Source organism: Portunus trituberculatus, chromosome 39 (genome assembly GCF_017591435.1).
Source record: "Portunus trituberculatus isolate SZX2019 chromosome 39, ASM1759143v1, whole genome shotgun sequence".
Classification (NCBI taxonomy): Eukaryota; Metazoa; Arthropoda; class Malacostraca; order Decapoda; family Portunidae; genus Portunus; species Portunus trituberculatus.
This window is the reverse complement of record NC_059293.1, coordinates 17,887,118-17,906,586: the sequence shown is the minus strand read 5'-3', so window position 1 is coordinate 17,906,586 and position 19,469 is coordinate 17,887,118. Positions and strand designations below refer to the sequence as shown.

Below are 19,469 nucleotides of genomic sequence, written 5' to 3'. Positions count from 1 at the left end.
AGCATTCGTTCTTTTGGTGAGTGAAATAATACCTTTGCAGTTATAAAACTATTGTTCCCAGCACGTAAGAAAAAAAAGTACATTAGTGAAAGCACAAAGGTTGTCTATAATGGAAATGAGTATAGTGTGTGTGTGTGTGTGTGTGTGTCACCACAGCCACCTCCTGGTCACTTAGCTAGCCTTAACCCTACGGAGAGAGCTCAAAGAGTTCATAGACTGATCTTCAGGTAAGACTGAGACCACACCACACACCAGGATAACGAGACCACAATCCCTCGAATTAAATCCCGCACCTACATAGTTGCTGCTAGGTGAACAGTGGCTCGCCTTGCCTCGCGGTGTGTGTGTGTGTGTGTGTGTGTATGTGTGTTTCACTGTTTGATCTGCTGCAGTCTCTGACGAGACAGCCAGACGTTACCCTACGGAGCGAGCTCAGAGCTCATTATTTCCGATCTTTGGATAGGCCTGAGAGAGAGAGAGAGAGAGAGAGAGAGTGACCTTAATCAGGTCTCTGTTGATTTCACACAATACCACAACTTGTCGAAAAATAACTACCCAAAGTCACTGCTACTGCTGTTACTATTACCACTACTACTACTACTACTACTACTACAACTACTACTACTACTACTACTACTACTACAACAACAACAACTACTACTACTACTACTACTACTACTACTATTACTACTACTTTTATCACTACTACTACTACTACTACAACTACCACTACTACTACTACTACTACTTTTATCACTACTACTACTACTACTACTGTGTACACCACTGCTACTACTACTACTACTACTACTACTACCACATCACCACCACTATTACCACTGCTGCTGCCACCACCACTGCCACCACCACTGCTACTACCACCACCACCACCACCACCACCACCACTACTGCTACCACTGCCACCACCACCACCACCACTACTGCTACCACTACTACTACTCACTACTACTACCACCACTACCACCACTACTACTACTACTACTACTACTACTACTACTACTACTACTACTACTATTATCACTACTACTACTACTACTACTACTATTGTGATAGTCTAATAGGTCAAAGTGGAAGTTACTGAGGTTTTCATGGTTTCAGTGAGCAGAGGTGGCATTAAACAATATTTTTTTCTTCTTTTGCTTGGTCTTTTTTTCGATATTATTCAGTAGATCTCTCTCTCTCTCTCTCTCTCTCTCTCTCTCTCTCTCTCTCTCTCTCTCTCTCTCTGACTAGCTATTTTCCAAGCCCACAAAAGTTATCAAGAGTGCTTTTCCTCTTCATGAAGTTAATGTAGAGTGACAATAGCTTTCCTAGTCACACCACGGAAGAGTAACACAAATCTAAGAACAGGAAAATATTCTTGAGAACCCGTCTGATAATTTTTGTGGTCTTGAAATATAGCTAGTCGCGGAGAGAGAGAGAGAGAGAGAGAGAGAGAGAGAGAGAGTGGTCCTTAGCAAGATCAAGCTCATGTTAGTCACCTGTTGTGCCAAGGAGGGCGGGGAGCAAGGTCGCTTAGGACTTCGATGTGTCAGAACTCATCTTACCCATATAGGTGAGTTATTTTTGAGGATGGAGGTAAAATTATGCCCTTTAATGAGTAAGAGAGTGGCGTTAGTTGTGTAGAAAGCGAGGCCAGTGGTGCAGGTAAGCCAGAGACAGGTGAGCTAGAGACGTGCTGTTTTTTGGGAGGTAAAACACACAAACACATCCAGATAACGTGATAAGAACATCAGGTGCGTCTCTGTGTCAAAGTGGAAGATTCTTGGTGGAAATGGTGCTGGTGTGCCTTCTCTACGTGCTGTTATCTGAAAGTTTTAGCTAGAAATATTGGAGTTTATGTGTGTGTGTGTGGTCATTGGTGGCTAGAGTAAGATATTGATCCGATCACTTCCTATTTCGTGGAATGGATCAGCTCCTGTCATAAGTGTTGGGAGTTTGGCTGACTCACCTCCTTACTAGTGTTACTGTTAAGATTCCTCTCTTGTTCTTTTTATTTTTTACTTTTTACACTTTGCATAAACCTTTTTAGTGTCTCCCTGTAAAGTGGAGAAAAAAAATGACACACCTATCTAAATTTCCACAGACCTGCAGACTATTTAGCCTGTTCAGTATCGTGATGCATTTCCATATTCATTCTGCTTCCTATTTGGTGATTTTATGCAGCTTCAGAAACTCATGTGGGAGGTTAGAATAGAGAAAACTCTGACCACTAATCTTCTGACCTCCATAGACCCTTCCTAATGTCAATAAAATGGTCAGATCATATACAAATCTCAAGATAAAAAAAAGTGTACCAGTATTGATGGGGTTAAGGAAGTGGAGTGGCAGCTGTCAACATCCTTCCCCTCTCAACATTAATAATTACAACAGTTTAGGAGATAAAAAGAAGCAGTTGTTGTGTAGGATTCTAGAAGTAAATGTACCATCCTTTCAGGTTACTTTTGTGGAAGTTGCTAAGTTGATCTGCGCAGTGGGACAAGATGCATTACAATAATGAAGGCTTGGTCCAGTTTGCCGAGACAGCGGGTGATCACGAGGGCCGCCTCACCCACAAGTCGCCTCCCAAGACACTGTATGATTCAGGTGAGCTATTTCTCTCTTTATTTCACTGTCAAATTGCATATAAACTGGGTTGAGAATTGTTACATGTGGCCAGTTAGTGTGTCCGTCTATGGTCTGTATTCAGTAACGCTTTGCTCTCTCACCACAACTATTTTCCAAGGCCACAGAAATGATTAGCAGGATTTTCAAGAGTGTTTCTCCTGTTCATAGTGCAAAAATCTAATCACTCTGACTGAAGAACCGTAAAAACATCTTAAAAACTTGTGTAAATTTAAATAAGAGACTTTTGAAGCAATCAGGGTGAAGTGTAGAAGTGTTTGAGAATATATCCCACACAGGGTAGCTCAGACAAAAAGTGGAAAGATTTTTTTGGGAAACTTTTTCTTTTTTTGTAAAAGGGAAGGACTAGCCAAGGGCAACAAAAGGATAGAGAAAAAAAGGCTCTCCAGTCTCCATACAGAGCCAGTAGTTATCCTAAGGACAGGGACAGATGTCTTGAGAGGTGTATATTCTTGCACACACTGAACATGTTGACTATGTGCAGTGTCTAATTTCAGCTTACAAGGAACGATGGTTTAAACTGAAAGCCAACCTACTGTTCTACTATCGTTTGAATGAGTTTGGTGGAGTAGAGAAAAATGAGGTATGTATATAAATGACGATATGGGTATAGCATGTTATGTATCAGTGCGTGAGATGCATCCATCATTTGAATCTTATTGAGAACATTTTGATGATCATGTTCAGTATTTAGAGTTAATTTTAATCCCTCAAATACCATGATGTGTTTTCATATTCATTCTGTTTACTATTTGGTGATTTTATACAGCTCCAGAAACTTATGTGGAGGAGTAAACTAGTGAAGACTGTGGCCGTTAATTTTCTGACCTCCTTAAACCCATAATAATGTCAATAAAATCATCTAATCGTATCCAAACTGGAGATAAAAATGCATCCTACTACTGAAGGGATGAAGATAATTATGGTTGATAGAGTAATGATGTAGGTGAGAAAGAGGCTATTGGTTGCTTGAGTGGATAGATTTTTGTCACCCAACATACATTTTTATTTGAATGCTATGAGTGTATAAACTTCTGTGATGCAGTGGTGGTGATGCTGGTCAGGTCAGGTCAGATGTTGGTCAGGAAGGTTAACCTTTGTATCGGAACTTCCCTTGATGTTGTTTTTTGTGTCTTTATTCTGCTGACTTTCTCTTTTCTTTCACATTTCATACACTATTTCTTTCTTATTCTGTATCCCACTGTCTCCTTTTCAGCCGAGTGGTGTCTTTGTTTTGGAGAATGTTGATATTCAGATGGAACAGACGGACCTTCCCTTTGGATTTGCTATCAGGTGGAAGGTAAGAGGTAATTTTTGTGGCTCACCTTAAACAACAGTCCATATTTTTTAAATGCTCACAGCTTTCATTAGGAGTATTTCACTGGGTGCAGAGATGACTAGTCAGTCTGTGGTTAGTCTTCATAAGTGATGACCAGAAATATGAAAATTCCAGTAACTTTCAGTAGAGTTTGTTCAAAGGATGTTGAGATGCTTGTGAATGCAAACCACTGAGCTGTTCAGATAATAAGAATGGCACAGTGAAACAACTAGGGAATAGGGTGACGAGAGAGAGAGAGAGAGAGAGAGAGAGAGAGAGAGAGAGAGAGAGTATGTAGAATGTGGATGAAGGAGGTATGAGAAGCATGGCAGTGGGAGAGAAGAACAGCTAGATGTATTAAGATAGGGGAGAGGAAGAAGGCAGACCTAAGATTCATGTCAGAGCTCTAGTCAATCATCATTCCTATAAAATACATAATAATAATGATATGTTACTTTCATTAAGAATATAGGTAGGAAGGCTGCTTAGTCAAGTCTAGATTGGTCTATACATTTTGTTTTCCTGTTGAATGTCTTGTGCAGTTAATTAACTTTTTATCATTTTCCAGGACGACTTGGAGAGGAAGCATCTCTTCTTTGCCAGCTCAGAAGCAAGTGCTGTGACATGGATGAATAAATTGATAAATGCAAGGTATGTTTTCATGGCTTTGTGTTAGGACTACAGTAACATGCATCATGTGTACCCACTTTTCCATCCTGTACTGCTGGTGCTCCTCTGCCACTATAGTAAAACTAAATTGTACTGATCCGTAGGGTGTTGTTTGCCATTCTGCCAGATTTCCAACCAAAACATTCAGCCTATACTACTCATGGTTCTTTAATCACAGTATTAGCAACAAACGGCGTTCTAAGAATATTCTGACTATTTCATTAAGTAGCAGGTGATACAAATAAGTGTTATATACCAAATCAAATGAAGGTATTTCATGAACATGTATGACGATGTGGCATGTCAAGACGGGTGATGTTGCTAATCGACCCGAGAGGAGATTTCCCCTGGGGGAAGGGGGAGGAGTCAGGTCACCACGCAGGTGCAAATCGACTCACTTCTCATTTGGTCGCCACTATGGAAGGATACACTGACGCATCCTCGTCTGTGTGTTGTACAGCCAAACCAAGAAGTTTGTCTTCAGAATTAATAAATAAAGCTTGCAAGGACCACTTTTACCAATAAATCAAGCGAGGAAGAGGACAGCAGATGCGGCTGGTATATCTGAAGGCACAGTGAAGAGGATTTGTCCCAGTGCAAACAAGATATACACCACACAGCATCACAACCTTATCACCGTTTCTTTTCCCCACTCATTATATTACACTGGGTATCTCGAGAGGACATAATAGTAAATATTTGGTAAATTATCAGCCTCATTTTCACTTTTATAACCAGCACCTTAACTATATTTAATTTACCAATGGCATCTTCATGTCTTGTCCATCACTTATATATTTTTTAGCGAAGTCATGCATTAAAATAAATAAATAACAGTTATTCCGTTTTCCTTGAAGTAATAAGAGATATGGCAGCGTCGCACGGATTATAGGCCTAGCCCTACGGGTCAGTACAATTTAGTTTTACTATAATTACTTTCCCCATGTTACTATCCATTTGGTCCTTATATTTTCTCTTGTTATCTGTTACATAATAAGAGAATAATGCAATAAACGTAATTGCATATTCTTCCTTTGTTTCCCATTTCAGTTATGAACACTTGAGAGCACAGATGGTAATGTTAAGAGTTCAGATTAGAAGGAAAACAGGAAAGGTATGTAAAAAGTCACTGTCATGTCTATTTTCACTTGTAGTGTGAAATTATGAAAGGCAAAATGTGATCAAGAAGCAAATTATTAACTGATGAAAAGACTGAAAGGATTAGTATGTACAGTCACTTAATACTAGAAGCTTATTGTTTTGTCTCTATTGAAATACCTAGCCAAGATGCCCTGTGACGTGAGATTTAGGGCATACCAACATGTCCATCTTTATACCAACCTGGCAATCTTACATGGGAGGGCCCAAGAGCCACACAAAGCTCAACATATCTAAACTAGGTATATTAATTAAAAAACTCTTATTATCTTTGCCTTCTGTTTGCTTCAGGATCCCCTTGAACACCTCGGTACCCCTCTCATGCAGCGGACAGCACGGGCAGATACAAAGCGCAAGTCACGATTCCACGTTGACTTGGAGGAAAATGAGAAAGAGTTATCAGAGGAATATGCATTACAATCATCTAGTCTTACAGATCACCAGAGACCAGATAGATTGAGTCCATCGAGGTACAGTTTGCCAGTAAAAAGTCCTTATTTGAAGGTGAAAGTTGAAAAGAGTTTGTCATGCAAGGAACCAGTGCGAGCTGCTCCAATCCCTCCTCCAAGGAAAGGAAAGAAACACATCAGTCAAAATGGGTGAGTGGTTTGTCTTTTTATAATATTGGAATTAGTAAGGAATTTGGAAGTGTGTTGTTCTATGTTGAAGATCATGATTATTGGAGAAAATATTTATTAATACCAGCCTTTGTGCACTGAATTCTGATCTCTATTCCTCTTCACTCAGTCACTCTGTTGTTCTCCGAAGATACCAATACCTTCTCTCATCAGCCTTACGTGTGCACTCTACTCCCAATTCCTTCCATATTCACTGCCTGTAATTCCAAGTGTATCATTCAGTGATTATACTGCACATCCACTTCCTACATCCACCCTATCTGTCATACCAGTTCTGCTCTCATGACATTCTTTACCTATGGGCCACACCTACCCCACACCCTCACCCCTGTCTGACCTGTGTGACCATTTTGTCATTGTTTACAGACACGTGGTGGTGGATGATTTAATACCAGGACTGGAAAGCAAGATTGTAGATGACTTGGTAGTAGGTGTGGGGGGCAGCAGGGCCTCATTCAGGTGCCATATAGATGATGAGTGTCTTCCTAACAAAAAAGACAACTTGCTTGACTGACTTGAGTCTCTGTGTCAGCAAGTCAGCCTCAGAATGAATCTCTTCCTTTACAGTTAGCTTAAGTCACTCATTAATGGTCTCTGACATGAGTGCTGTTTGACATGAAGGCATTGAAGTGTGTATTGCTATAATATTTAACCCAAATAATCCTCAGGTGCCTTATGAGAATATGAATATTTTGTGATATATGTGTGTGCTTCTACCGATGGAAATGAACAATATGGTATACATAATTTGTATTCTAATATTTATATAACATTGATCTTTGTTCAGTATGTATTTGTATTCAATTTGAAGTGTACCATTCCATACCTTAATACATACATAAGTATATTTATATTGTAATTGGTGATAATAGTACAAGTCTGTACTTGCTCATAGTCTGTCATTGGATAGCAATATGCTATCCATCTCTATTTATCCATCTGTCTATATATCTATTTGTATCTGATGTCTGTTCCTGAAACTCCAAAGAGGAAACTGCCACAGAGGAGTCTTTATTGACTTCTGTAGTTGCATTACCTCCTTGCATGCTCTAGTCCTCTTATTCTCTTCCACTCTATTCTCATGCACACTTCAGTACTCCATCTCATGCTTCACTGGACGTTGTTCTCCTGCACCCACCACATCTTTCATGCTCATGTGTATGTCCACTTTGCTCATCATTTAATATCCTTTCCAGGAGATCAAACCACCACAGGAAGCTGCATTTCATCTCCCTTTGTCACTCCACACTTAATTTCTTCAGCTTCTCTTGATCTGTTATAAACACTCATTACTTTCAATGTGCATTACTCACCATGATACAGCATTTTATCCCAGTAAAGAAAGACTCCTCATCTCATGCAGTAATCATTCATTTGCTATGTCATATACACCAATTCATAACACTGCTGTCAAGTGCATATCCTATCTGTACAGCATCAGTACACACAACATTTAACAGGCATGCCTTTTTGGTAAAACTAGCCCTAGAAGTTAGTGGAAAACATGAAAATATATCTTACGTAAACCTTCAAGTTTGTTAATTGACATTTTTCTTGTGTGTAGGGAATGCAACTGCATTAGTGCTGTATTTCTCTCTCTCTCTCTCTCTCTCTCTCTCTCTCTCTCTCTCTCTCTCTCTCTCTCTCTCTCTCTCTCTCTCTCTCTCTCTCTCTCTCTCTCTCTCTCTCTCTCTCTCTCTCTCTCTCTCTCTCTCTCTCTCTCTCTCTCTCTCTCTATCAGAGAAAGAGGCGAGTAGAGACTCAATGCTGTGAGATAGACCATATTGCTAAACTGTTCATCGCCGCACCTCCACTATTTCAAAAGGCTCCTGTTTAAGACACACAATTTATCAAGGGTGTTTTTATGGTTCTAATGACAAATGAACAAGGTTACTACACAATTCATAGAAGAAACACCCTTAGAAACCCAGCTTGTCATCTCTATCTTCCTATACATAGGTCAGCATTTTGTAAGGAGACCAAGTGAATTAAAAATGTAACAGAAGTGAGTGTGGCACAGTTACTGGATATCTTGCCATGACTACATTTTCTCATCTTCACATACCAGTCGATAATTTCTCTGTACTTGAATATCTATACTGTACCACTCATACTTACACCTGTTCTTTCCATCCTCTCAATCATCAATCCTTTCTGTCTACACTGCATACATATCGGTAATTTGTTTTGTATTAACACGTATCATCAAGCAACACATGTCTGTGAAAGATTATCAACACATCACAAAGGAGAATTAATGGTACCTTTATGTAAAGTATCGTTTTAATTGTATGTTTGTCTGGTGTGACACTGCATTTTCATACAAACATAAGTCCTAACTCCCACATACCTATTTGTTTCTCTTCACTCCCCACTAAATGAGGACCTGGTTGGCATGGAGGGTTCAAGGTGCCTGCTGCTTTGTTCCACTGGTGCTATGTGCTCAGTGATCCCAAGAGTGACTGTAGGTACATATGAAACTTAATTTTGTAACCTTAGATTCTGCAAATTAACCTCCTCAATACTGGGACACATTTTTACCTTGAGACTTGTGTACGATTAGACCATTTTATTGACATTAGGAAGGGTTTATGGAGGTCAGAAGATGAATGGCCACAATCTTCACTATTTCAATTCCCCACATGAGTTTCTAAAACTGTATAAAGTCACCAGATAGTTACCAGAATGAAAATGGAAATGCATCATGGTGCTGAAGGGGCTATAAAAAAAAATATATATATATAACTTTGCAGTCTTCTCATTTTGTGTTCTTATGGAGGGAATTAACGAGCCTTTACAAGTTTAATGAGACAGATTTTCATTCTTTTAATATTTTGTTATTTTTTGGGAAACCTTAATTGCAATATATTTAATGAGATATTTTCCGTGGCCAGACCTTAATTGCATATATTGAGTTATGTAATTATGTGGCAGGTTTTGGTAAGCAGTGGAGCAGTGGGTGGGTAATGATTATGTGGAGAGAGAGAGAGAGAGAGAGATTTTTGGCTTATATTTCTAGATTTCATGTGTGTTAAGAAAAAAATTGACTGAAGGATACGTTGTTGTTGTTGTTGTTGTTAGTGGTGGTGATGGTGCTGGTAATGCTGTTGTTAGTACTATTTTCTTCCCTACCCTCCCTTTTTCCTTTTGTTTTATTTATTTATTTGTTTTATGTTATCCTCTCCATCCTTCGTTCCTGTTGTTGTTGTGTTTGTGCACTGGTTGTTGTTTTCCTTCCCATTCCAGGAACGTTAGGTAGTTAAGGTCCTTATCTCCCTCTCCTTGTATCCTCCATTGTCCTGCAACACACTCTCTCTCTCTCTCTCTCTCTCTCTCTCTCTCTCTCTCTCTCTCTCTCTCTCTCTCTCTCTCTCTCTCTCTCTCTCTATATATATATATATATATATATATATATGAACTGCCACATGTAGACCTAACAGTTTCTTACAATTCCCATATCTTATGCTCATATATTCATAACAAAGTGTCGAAGCATATAAATAATAGTTAGTGGTTTAATCAATAACAAAAGCATACTAGAAATGACAATAAAACAATTAAATTTCACTTAATCGATATAACAACCCAGTATTTCTTGTGTAGTGCATGTCGAAAGTGGCGAAAAAAAAAAAAGTTTGGTCACGCGATAAGAAGAGAACGGGAAACTGATTAACCCCTTCTGTATACTTACCATGACGCGTTTCCATATTCATTCTGCTTACTATTTGGGGATTTTATACAACTTCAGAAATTTATGTGTGGGATTGAACTAGTGAAGACTCAGGCCATTAATCATCTGACCTCCATAGACCCTTCCTAATGTCAAAATCGTCTAATCTAATCACATCCAAAACTCAAGGTAAAAATGCATCCCAGTACTGAGAGAGAGAGAGAGAGAGAGAGAGAATTATGGGTAAAGGATGCAAGGAATTCAGACAACCAGAGAATCACACGCGGCGCAACTCCTGATTAATAAAAAAAAAAAACCCATCTTATCTTGCATTTTAACCTCCAGGATCTCTTATGTACCCTTGTGGTGAAAGCTGAAGTCCACATGTCCCTTTCCGTAAATGTATGACGCGCTTCCTTCTGCATACACATCAGCAACATGAAATAGCGCAGTTTCAGAGGAGCTCATTACTTGCACAGGGAATAAAAAGTGTCTTCTTGTGACTCTGTAATCTTGGGCTTTCCATGTCATTACTGCTCAAATCCACCTCTCTCTCTCTCTCTCTCTCTCTCTCTCTCTCTCTCTCTCTCTCTCTCTCTCTCTCTCTCTCTCTCTCTCTCTCTCTCCTTGCCTCCTCCACGTGTTCTTTCTTTCCTGCTTGTTTCATCCGATCTTACCTCCTCCTCCTCCTCCTCCTTCATTTCCTTCACTTTCTCCTCCTCCTTCCGCATTTTTCGCTCCAAAGTTCCGCCCGGCTTCTTCTCCCCTGCCAAGAAGAGGAGGAGGAAGGGGAGGTGGTGGCGGTGGTATCCTTGGCCTCGGCAGGATACTCGCTCGCGTGTACCTCTTTCTGCCGTCACTTCACCCGAGGGAGTCTTGACGGGACGGGCTCCAGTATAGTTGGCGATGAATATTCTCCCTGTGCTTTACGGCGCCGGTGGTCGAGTTGTTATGATGCCAGCTAGAGGTTGTTTTTATTTGCATTATGTATGTGTCCCCTCAGTCGCGAGATGCTGCTACCTCCTTCACCACCCCTCTCTCTCTCTCTCTCTCTCTCTCTCTCTCTCTCTCTCTCTCTCTCTCTCTCTCTGAAAAAGTTTGTTTGCTCTCACTTTTCATTATCGTATATGAAGAGAGAGAGAGAGAGAGAGAGAGAGAGAGAGAGAGAGAGAGAGAGAGAGAGAGAGAAGAAGAAGAAATCCTACCATTAAACTCTCTTATGTAACATGCATGACTTTTTAACTTTCTTTCCGCCTTCATTAATAGTCATACATATTATTATTTCAGAGCGCGCGCGCACACACACACACACACACACACACACACACACACACACACACACACACACACACACACACACACACTTAGTAGGGCTATTTTTTTTTTGGAGAAGCAAAGGAATGAAAGAGAGAGAGAGAGAGAGAGAGAGAGAGAGAGAGAGAGAGAATTTGTAACATACTTCATACTCGCTCACACTTAAGAAAATAGGAAGTGACGATAGAAAAAGAACAAATTAAGTTATAGCACTTTTTACAACCATGCAGTCAGGTACATTAAAAAAATTAGATTGAACTGCCAATAAGGAACGGCACTTAACGAATCAGAGAGCATGGGAGTGGGCGAGGAAGGGTAGTGACTAGAAAGATACTAAACATCTTTCTTGATCACGCCCTGCAGCTGTTTGTCACGTTGGAATGATGTGGCCATTTCTCTTAGCTCTTGTCTCGTAATTACTGAGAGAGAGAGAGAGAGAGAGAGAGAGAGAGAGAGAGATTAACCCCTTCAGTACCATAACGCGTTTCCATATTCCTTTGGTGATTTTATACAGCTTCGATATTCCTTGATGATTTTATACAGCTTCAGAAACTTTTGTGGGGGATTAAAATAGTGAAGACTGGCTTTTAATTGTCTGACCTCCATAGACCCTTCCTATATCAATAAAATGGTCTAATGATACACAAATCTCAAGGTAAAAATGTGTCCCAGTATTTGAGGAGCTAGAATAGATAGCTAGATAGATAGATGGATTAATTGCTACGTGTATAGATAATATATAGATAGTCAACTATATTTATTACCGTGTCCTCTAATGAATCTCTTTTTTCATAATATTTTCGTAGCTTGTTTTGGCTCACTGTCAGTTCCTCCTCACCTATTTTCCTTGGGTTCTCTTTGATATTCTTCCCTTTTATTCTCGCTCCCTCTTTCACGCTTGTTTTTTCTTTCCTGTGTTCGTTTCGGATATTATGTTTTCTTACCGGTATCAGCAGTAAAGCGAACAGGTGTGTGTCTCCGTACAGGTATCCCAGGTGCAGCTAATGGAAGGGAAAGTCAGTCTTATGCTCTTGTGAAATGTTGTTATAGTCACCAATACTGCTACTATACCACCATCTCCACCACTATCACTGCTACTATCCCCAGTGTGACCATCACACTTGTTTGCCTGCAATGTAACAAAAGGCAGGTCTCATCTCACCTTACCTAAACTAATTTCACTTCACCTGAGTTACGTTACCTTACTTTACCTCATCTCACCTCACCTCACCTCACTTCACCTCACCTCACTTCACTTCACCACGCACATACACCTTTCTTTCTCACCCTCTCTCCATAACGTCTCCTCTCGTCTTTCCTTCGTTATCTCCCTCCGCCTCGGGCTTGTCTGTTAGTCTGCCGTTCTCTATTTCACTTTTGCTCCTCCTTTTCTTCCCAACTCACGCTCCAGATAATGTCAGTGATGGTACGCAAAACAAAAATGCATCGGGAGGTAGGACACAATCTCACGGTACAGTTATAGCTGCATTGGTACAGTGTATTTTTGTTTTCCTATTCTCTCTTTCATCCCTTTATTCCTTTATACCCTCATTCATCTGTCTTTTCTAGGTTCTTCTGTTTTCTAAGTCCTCGTAAGGTTACCTCACATTCATAGTCAGTACACGCATGAAATAACTTTTTAGCACTCTTCATTCTGCTTAGTTGTCAATTTGAAGTCCTCTGATCAGTTATGAATCGTATGGAAACTGAATCTTGGTGAACTGTGGGTAGATGAGGGAACACAGTCAAATAAGCAGTTGATACATGGAATAGATTAATTAATTAGGTTGCTGGTACCGAATAGACAGGTAGCAGTAGAAGCAGTGATAGTAATAGTAGTAGCAGTAGCAGTAGCAGTAGCAGTAGTAGTAGTAGTATTAGTAGCAGTAGCAGTAGCAGTATTATTATTATTATTATTATTATCATTATTATTATTATTATTATTATTATTATTATTATTATTATTATTATTATTATTATTATTATTATTATTATTATTATTATTATTATTATTATTATTATTATTATTATTATTATTATTATTATTATTATTATTATTAGTAGTAGTAGTAGTAGTAGTAGATTAGACAAAACTTATAGGGAATGATAAGTGGAAATAAGTATGCATGTTTTATACGATGGCTTCAAAGTGTAGACATGATGGCCTCTTTTACCTTGTCGTTTGTTCTTATGTGGAAATGTGTGAGGTGTTGTTTAACTATGAAAAAGAGAACTTAGCCTTTGTGGTCTCTTGAGTTTCCGGCTCTCCACGAAATTATTTACCTGCACCTAATCGCTCTAGTCTCTCACCTGTGTCTTGCCTGCTTTGTCTAGTCAATTTCCGCTGTGTTATGATCCGACGGTTTAAATAAGAGCTGGAAAATGCATGGTTTATTTGTTTCTTCCTTATTTATTCGCAAAATTTTCATATATACTATACATTCCTATCACAACAGGTGCCCTCTTTAACAACAAAATTTCTGGATATCTGCTCCTCTCATGTACTCTTCCAACAACAAACACCCTCTCGGAAACAAACACATGCGTTAATTCTTTATGGTATTTCTATCTAAACCCCTTCACTTCTTAGTACTTGATGTGAATACTTTTCGTGAGTCCATCTGTGACTATATATATTTTAGCTGCACGCGGCTGTGTTGAGTGACAAAACAGAAAATGGTGAATTCTTGCTTTCCTGGACCAGAGGAGGGGACCTGAAAAGTGATACTAGGGGGGCTGCTTTCACTGCTTTCCTAATTTGTTTTCGGGAAGGGTTGCTTGTGAGTGCGTGCGTTTTTTGTCCCATTGAGTGTAGCGGAGGGAGGAGGGAGAGAGGGAGAAGGAGGGAGGGAGAAGGGTTAAAGGTGGAGTAGAGAGTGTCCTGCAGAAATGTCACCGTCTAGAGGCCACTGCAGGAGGAGGGCCGTATTCTGAAACATTTTTGCCCCACACCTCCGTGCACTTCAAAAGGCTTTACGTAATTTAAATGACACGGGTTTTTAAGAGTGTTTTTACGGTTCTTGTGACAGGTTAAGGAGATTTCTGCATCTTTTTACCGGAAGAACGCTCTTGAGAACCTGGTTAATCATCTCTGTGGTCTTGGAAAATAGTCGTGGTGAGAGAGTAGAGCGTTTCAGAATTCAGGTGATTAAGTTCGCATCCTTTACTTGTTTTCTTATACGGTCTGTTTTGAAGAGATGCCAAGATGATTATTAGGGTTCTCAAGATGATTATTTTTCTCCGGGTAATGATGCAAAATCCTTATTAAGCTGCCACTCGAATCACGAACGCACTTTATAAAAACGTACCAACAACTGCCACTAGAATTTAACCCTCACTCTGGTTCCTTAATGTTAAACCACGCCGGGACGTTTGATCTCTTCTACAGTTACTGCTAAGCCTTCTACTGTCTTTACATTGGGGAATCTAACCTTGATCCTTTCTTGTATGTGTTTGTAAAGAGTTTAGTGCGCTGCTTTTCATTATTTTTTTTATTTTATCACTATTTCTTTTTCTGTAGGAGTAGCCCTGGTGTGCATCGTTGTATATCTCAGTGGAAGAGCCAAAAATAGTCTAGAGGGAAAGCCAAAACATTTAAGGAGACACACCTGAAGGCGACGCGGCGTTTGTGAAAGGCACAAGGAGGCAGGGAAATGGATGTCAGACCACTTCAAAGGTATTCCACGCGGCTTGATACCTTCTGTGTAGATTTTAATTAACTCATCATCATATCTGACTTCATCTTCACTGCTTAAGAGGCCACATTTCCGCCACCACCAGCACCATCAGCACCTCCCGCCAAGCTCCGTGACTACCGTGCAGGGTCTCCTTGTTATTCCCAAGTCACTCGTGATTAAGTCAGCGGCTCCTCGTCTTCAGTAGTGATGGAGCACCTCGCTCTGTGCCCTTAAGGAAGAAATATAACTCGATTTTCCCGGCGGCGCAATGAGGCATCGTGCGCAATTCGTCTTGCAGGACGTGTGGAACTTCGCGATGTAGGAGTGTTTACCCTGGACCTCCCTGCCTGTCGCCTCCTGAAGGAGTGTGTGGGGATGGAAGAGGCTGAGAGTAGGGATGAGGAAAGGAAAGAGAGAGAGAGGATGACAGCTAAGGTATGAGGGAACAGAATAGAGACAAAGAGTTGAGGGAGCAAGATAGAGACCAAGAGATGAGGAAAGGAGAGAGAGAGAAGGAGACAGCTAAGACATGAGAGAACAGGATAGAGACCAAGAGATGAGAAAAGGAGAAAGAGGGAGACAGCTAAAGTATGAAGGAAGGTGATAGAGACCAAGAGATGAGGAAAGGAGAGAGAGGGAAACAGCTAGGTATAAGAGAAGGTGAAAGAGACCAAGCTATGAGGAAAGGAAGAAGATGGAGACAAGGTAGGGAGATGTGGAAAGGAGCGGGAGACACAGGCCAGATAAGGGAAGGGAGAGAAAGGGAGAGAGTGGCCAAGGAGTGAAGGGAGAAGAGCGTATAAATTGACTTGCTGTGTCGTCACTATTAGCATGGTAAGTGATTTCATTGAATATCATTGAAAGTTACCCTGAGTCTCATCCGGCGGGGAAGTAATCAATCCGTATCATGAAACACTTCTGACCGTATCTCCATTAACTTCAATAGACTCTAGTTGAGGATACAGAGACTTTTGAGACTGATTTAACAGTTTTAGTGACAGAATAATATAATTTCTGTAGAGGTAATTGGAAAATCGCTCTTAAAAAACCTGTTAATTGTCTCTGTGGCCTCGGAAAATAGTCATGGCGGTGAGAGAGCGAATCGTTTCTCATTACAAGTTAGTGTCAGGCGCTGAGTTCCGTTTGGTCGTGATGAAGAATCGTCACGCGTGAGTAAACATAATGAATTACTGTGAAGGCTGGGAGAGAGCGAGGGAGAAGGAGGGAGAGGGAGGGTTAATAACGAGGACTAAGAGGAAAAATTAACGTGGATTCCTCCTTTTGAAATTCCACTTCATTTCCTTCGTTTTGATTCAGTGTTCGTTGTGGAGACATGATTAGGTGGTGGTGGCGGTGGTGCTGGTGGTTTTGGGGGTGATGAAGGGGATTTCTAAAGGTAATTTTTGCATCTTATTGGTGGTGACTGGTAGTGGTGATGATGGTGGTGACTATGATATATGGAACTGCATTTTTATCATTATTATCATTGTCATCATCATCGTAATTGTCTCGTACATATTCCTCTCTCTCTCTCTCTCTCTCTCTCTCTCTCTCTCTCTCTCTCTCTCTCTCTCTCTCTCTCTCTCTCTCTCTCTCCCCTCAGTGTAGCTCGTTATCTTTAAAGTATAATTAGATGTCAAAGATTTAATTACTAATGATTAACATCGTAATTTTGCTGCAGACGAGTAATGCATAAAGTGTGTGTGTGCTCCAGAAGTGACCCACACACACACACACACACACACACACACACACACACACACACACACACACACACACACACACACACACACACACACACACACACACACACACACACACGTAACTTTTCTATCATATTGTCCTTAATTTGATAGTCATGTTTTCTCCCTCTCTCTCTTTAACTCTTTCTTTCTTTCTTTTTCTTTCTTTCCATCAATCTGTCTGTCTGTTTGTCTGTTTCTGCCCTGCTCTCTCTCTGTCTGTCTGTCTGTCTGTCTGTCTGTCTGTCTGTCTGTCTGTCTGTCTGTCTGTCTGTCTCTCTCTCTCTCTCTCTCTCTCTCTCTCTCTCTCTCTCTCTCTCTCTCTCTCTCTCTCTCTCTCTCATTTCCACTTTAATTTCACCTAATTATTGTTTAATCTACACTTGACTTTTCTCTCCTCTCTTCCTTTTTCTCTTACATACTTTTCTCTTCCTCCTTCTCCTCCCTTTCCTCTCCCTCTTTCCTGGCCCCGGTCACACCAACACACTTTTGGCGCTCTCTTCCCTCGCTCATTACCACAACTCAGCTTAAATTGGCGATATTGGCGTGTTTTCCACGTGCGCTTCCTTCTGATTGGACCACCGAGTGAGTTTCTGGGCTTCACTAATGATTGGAGGCCACACGAGCCGCCACCACCACCACCACCACTACCACCACCACCATTACTACTACTACTGCTGTTGCTGCCGCTACCACTGTTACTAAACTACTATATTACCACCACCATTGCTTCTACTACTACTTCTACTACTACTTCTACTACTTCTATATCTATCTTTTCCCTCCTGTTTTTTTTTCTACTCAGCTTATCTCATTTATATATTTTACCTTTTTGTTGTGTTTTTTAAGATAAGCGTGTAAGTTCTTGCGAAAATCCTGCCCCCATTATGATAAGTATTTTGTTTTATTTCATTTTGTTTTATTGTTATCCTTTTTCTTTCGCCAGGAGTACGTGAGGGGCAGGAAGCTTCACGTGGCTATGGATCCGAAGCTTCCAGATATTTAAGTTGCCCCAAGCATTACCGTGAACACATCCCTCTCTCCCTCTTACCCTTCAGAAGAGGTAAGTGGATGAAAGAAAAGGATATTAAACCGAAGGAGATAATAACTCCACACACACACACACACACACACACACACACACACACACACACACACACACACACACACACACACACACACACACACAGTTTACCATATTCATCACTCAGGCTTACATCGGGTTAGACTTTTCTCAATTGTACGTATCACAGTTTTAAATTTCATGCAGTTCGGACATAAAAGGACAGAGAGAGAGAGAGAGAGAGAGAGAGAGAGAGAGAGAGAGAGAGAGAGAGAGATAAAAAACCGCTAACATACTCCATCTATACGTAATACTCACGCATATATGTATACTGGGAGTGAATGCGCGTATCGCTTGTATATAGCTCTATGTATAGCAGTGGCGTGTTTGCATATATAAAAGTTGCACACGCCACCTGTTGTGTGCACGTGACACTGATGCATGACCCGAAAAATTTATATCAAGCAGCAAGATTAATGAGGGTTTGTTTTTTGAGGTTCTTTCATTCGTGCCACAAAATAATAATGTGCCAAAATAAATGCGCTGTCTTTTTTTATTCTTTATTTTTATTTTTCTATTTTTTTTTTGCCATTACGTGGTGAATGCATTTGTCGTAATTACCGCAGTGTGTGTGTGTGTGTGTGTGTGTGTGTGTGTGTGTGTGTGTGTAGCAAGAGGACCGGCTAGTAGTTATTATTATCCTTTTTTTTTTTTTTTTCTTTAATGATCTATTTTTTTTTCATACAGGAAGTGACTGGGACCAGAATTTAAGACTTATGGAAAGAGAAAAGCAGAAAAACACTCAGAAATCATTTAATATCCAATGCTCCGTTTCTTCTACCTTGGGAATTACTAAGACAAGCTTTCAACACGCTGTAATCACTGGCTGCCTCCCTAACATACTCGAACATAAGGGAAAAAGTAAATAAAACCGTGTCCTTTTCTGAAAACCCCCAAAGTGGGCTGTATTGTTTTAGTGTCTCTTGGGACGCGCCACGTTAATAGATCCTTGTCGGGCCTCTGATGGACACACACACACACACACACACACACACACACACACACACACTTACACTAATTCACTTTCTCACTTCACAAGTCATCTTACCTCAGAAGGAATGAAGTGGGTCCTTCCTTCCTTCCTTCCTCTTCCTTCCTTTCCTAGCAGAGAGGCGGAGTGTTGTGTTTGGCTTCATTTCTGTTTTCGCGGGTGTCTGAGCCGGCGGCTTAACGCTCTGGGAAAGTGAGGGGCACAAGAAGGGTGCTGGTGAGAGCAGGAGAGAGAGTGGAAGAGTGAGTGGGAGAGAAGATGGGAGTGTTGGCGTGGCTGGAAGAGTAAGCTTGAGCGGTAAGAGGAGTTGGTTTAGTAAGGAGGATCTGAGAGTGCGTGGGTGTGTAGCAGGAGAGAGTAGGTACACAGGAGGGATGAGAGGGCTGCAGGTGAGTGTGTGGGTGAGTGCCAGGTGGGAAGACTAACTAGAGGCTGTTATTTCTAGTTACCTTGATGAAATGATAGGTGGAAGTGGCGTAAACAGCGATTGAAGGAGATTGTTTATACTTTTCTTCAACTTTTA

General features: G+C 40.6%; 1 protein-coding gene across 2 annotated transcripts; it reads left to right on the top strand.

Annotated features, from left to right (window-relative positions):
* The first annotated feature begins 1,458 nt into the window (after nucleotides 1-1,458).
* On the top strand, nucleotides 1,459-8,083 carry LOC123515595. Of its 2 annotated transcripts, XM_045274366.1 has the most exons (8): nucleotides 1,459-1,576; nucleotides 2,459-2,607; nucleotides 3,144-3,229; nucleotides 3,863-3,946; nucleotides 4,533-4,615; nucleotides 5,684-5,747; nucleotides 6,083-6,390; nucleotides 6,796-8,083. In XM_045274366.1, the coding sequence occupies exons 2-8, from the start codon at nucleotides 2,505-2,507 to the stop codon at nucleotides 6,941-6,943; spliced, it is 876 nt and encodes a 291-aa protein (XP_045130301.1). In that variant the 5' UTR covers nucleotides 1,459-1,576; nucleotides 2,459-2,504; the 3' UTR covers nucleotides 6,944-8,083. The 2 variants fall into 2 exon arrangements, with proteins under 2 accessions (XP_045130301.1, XP_045130302.1); XM_045274367.1 differs by lacking the exon at nucleotides 3,144-3,229.
* The last annotated feature ends 11,386 nt before the right edge of the window (nucleotides 8,084-19,469 follow it).

What these genes read in the sequence shown, in the direction of transcription:
- LOC123515595 (XM_045274366.1), top strand. Translation starts at nt 2,505, where the DNA reads ATGCATTACAATAATGAAGGCTTGGTCCAGTTTGCCGAGACAGCGGGT. An exon ending in GATTTGCTATCAGGTGGAAG is followed by an intron (nt 3,947 to 4,532) that starts GTAAGAGGTAAT and finishes ATCATTTTCCAG; the next exon opens with GACGACTTGGAGAGGAAGCA. An exon ending in AATAAATTGATAAATGCAAG is followed by an intron (nt 4,616 to 5,683) that starts GTATGTTTTCAT and finishes TTCCCATTTCAG; the next exon opens with TTATGAACACTTGAGAGCAC.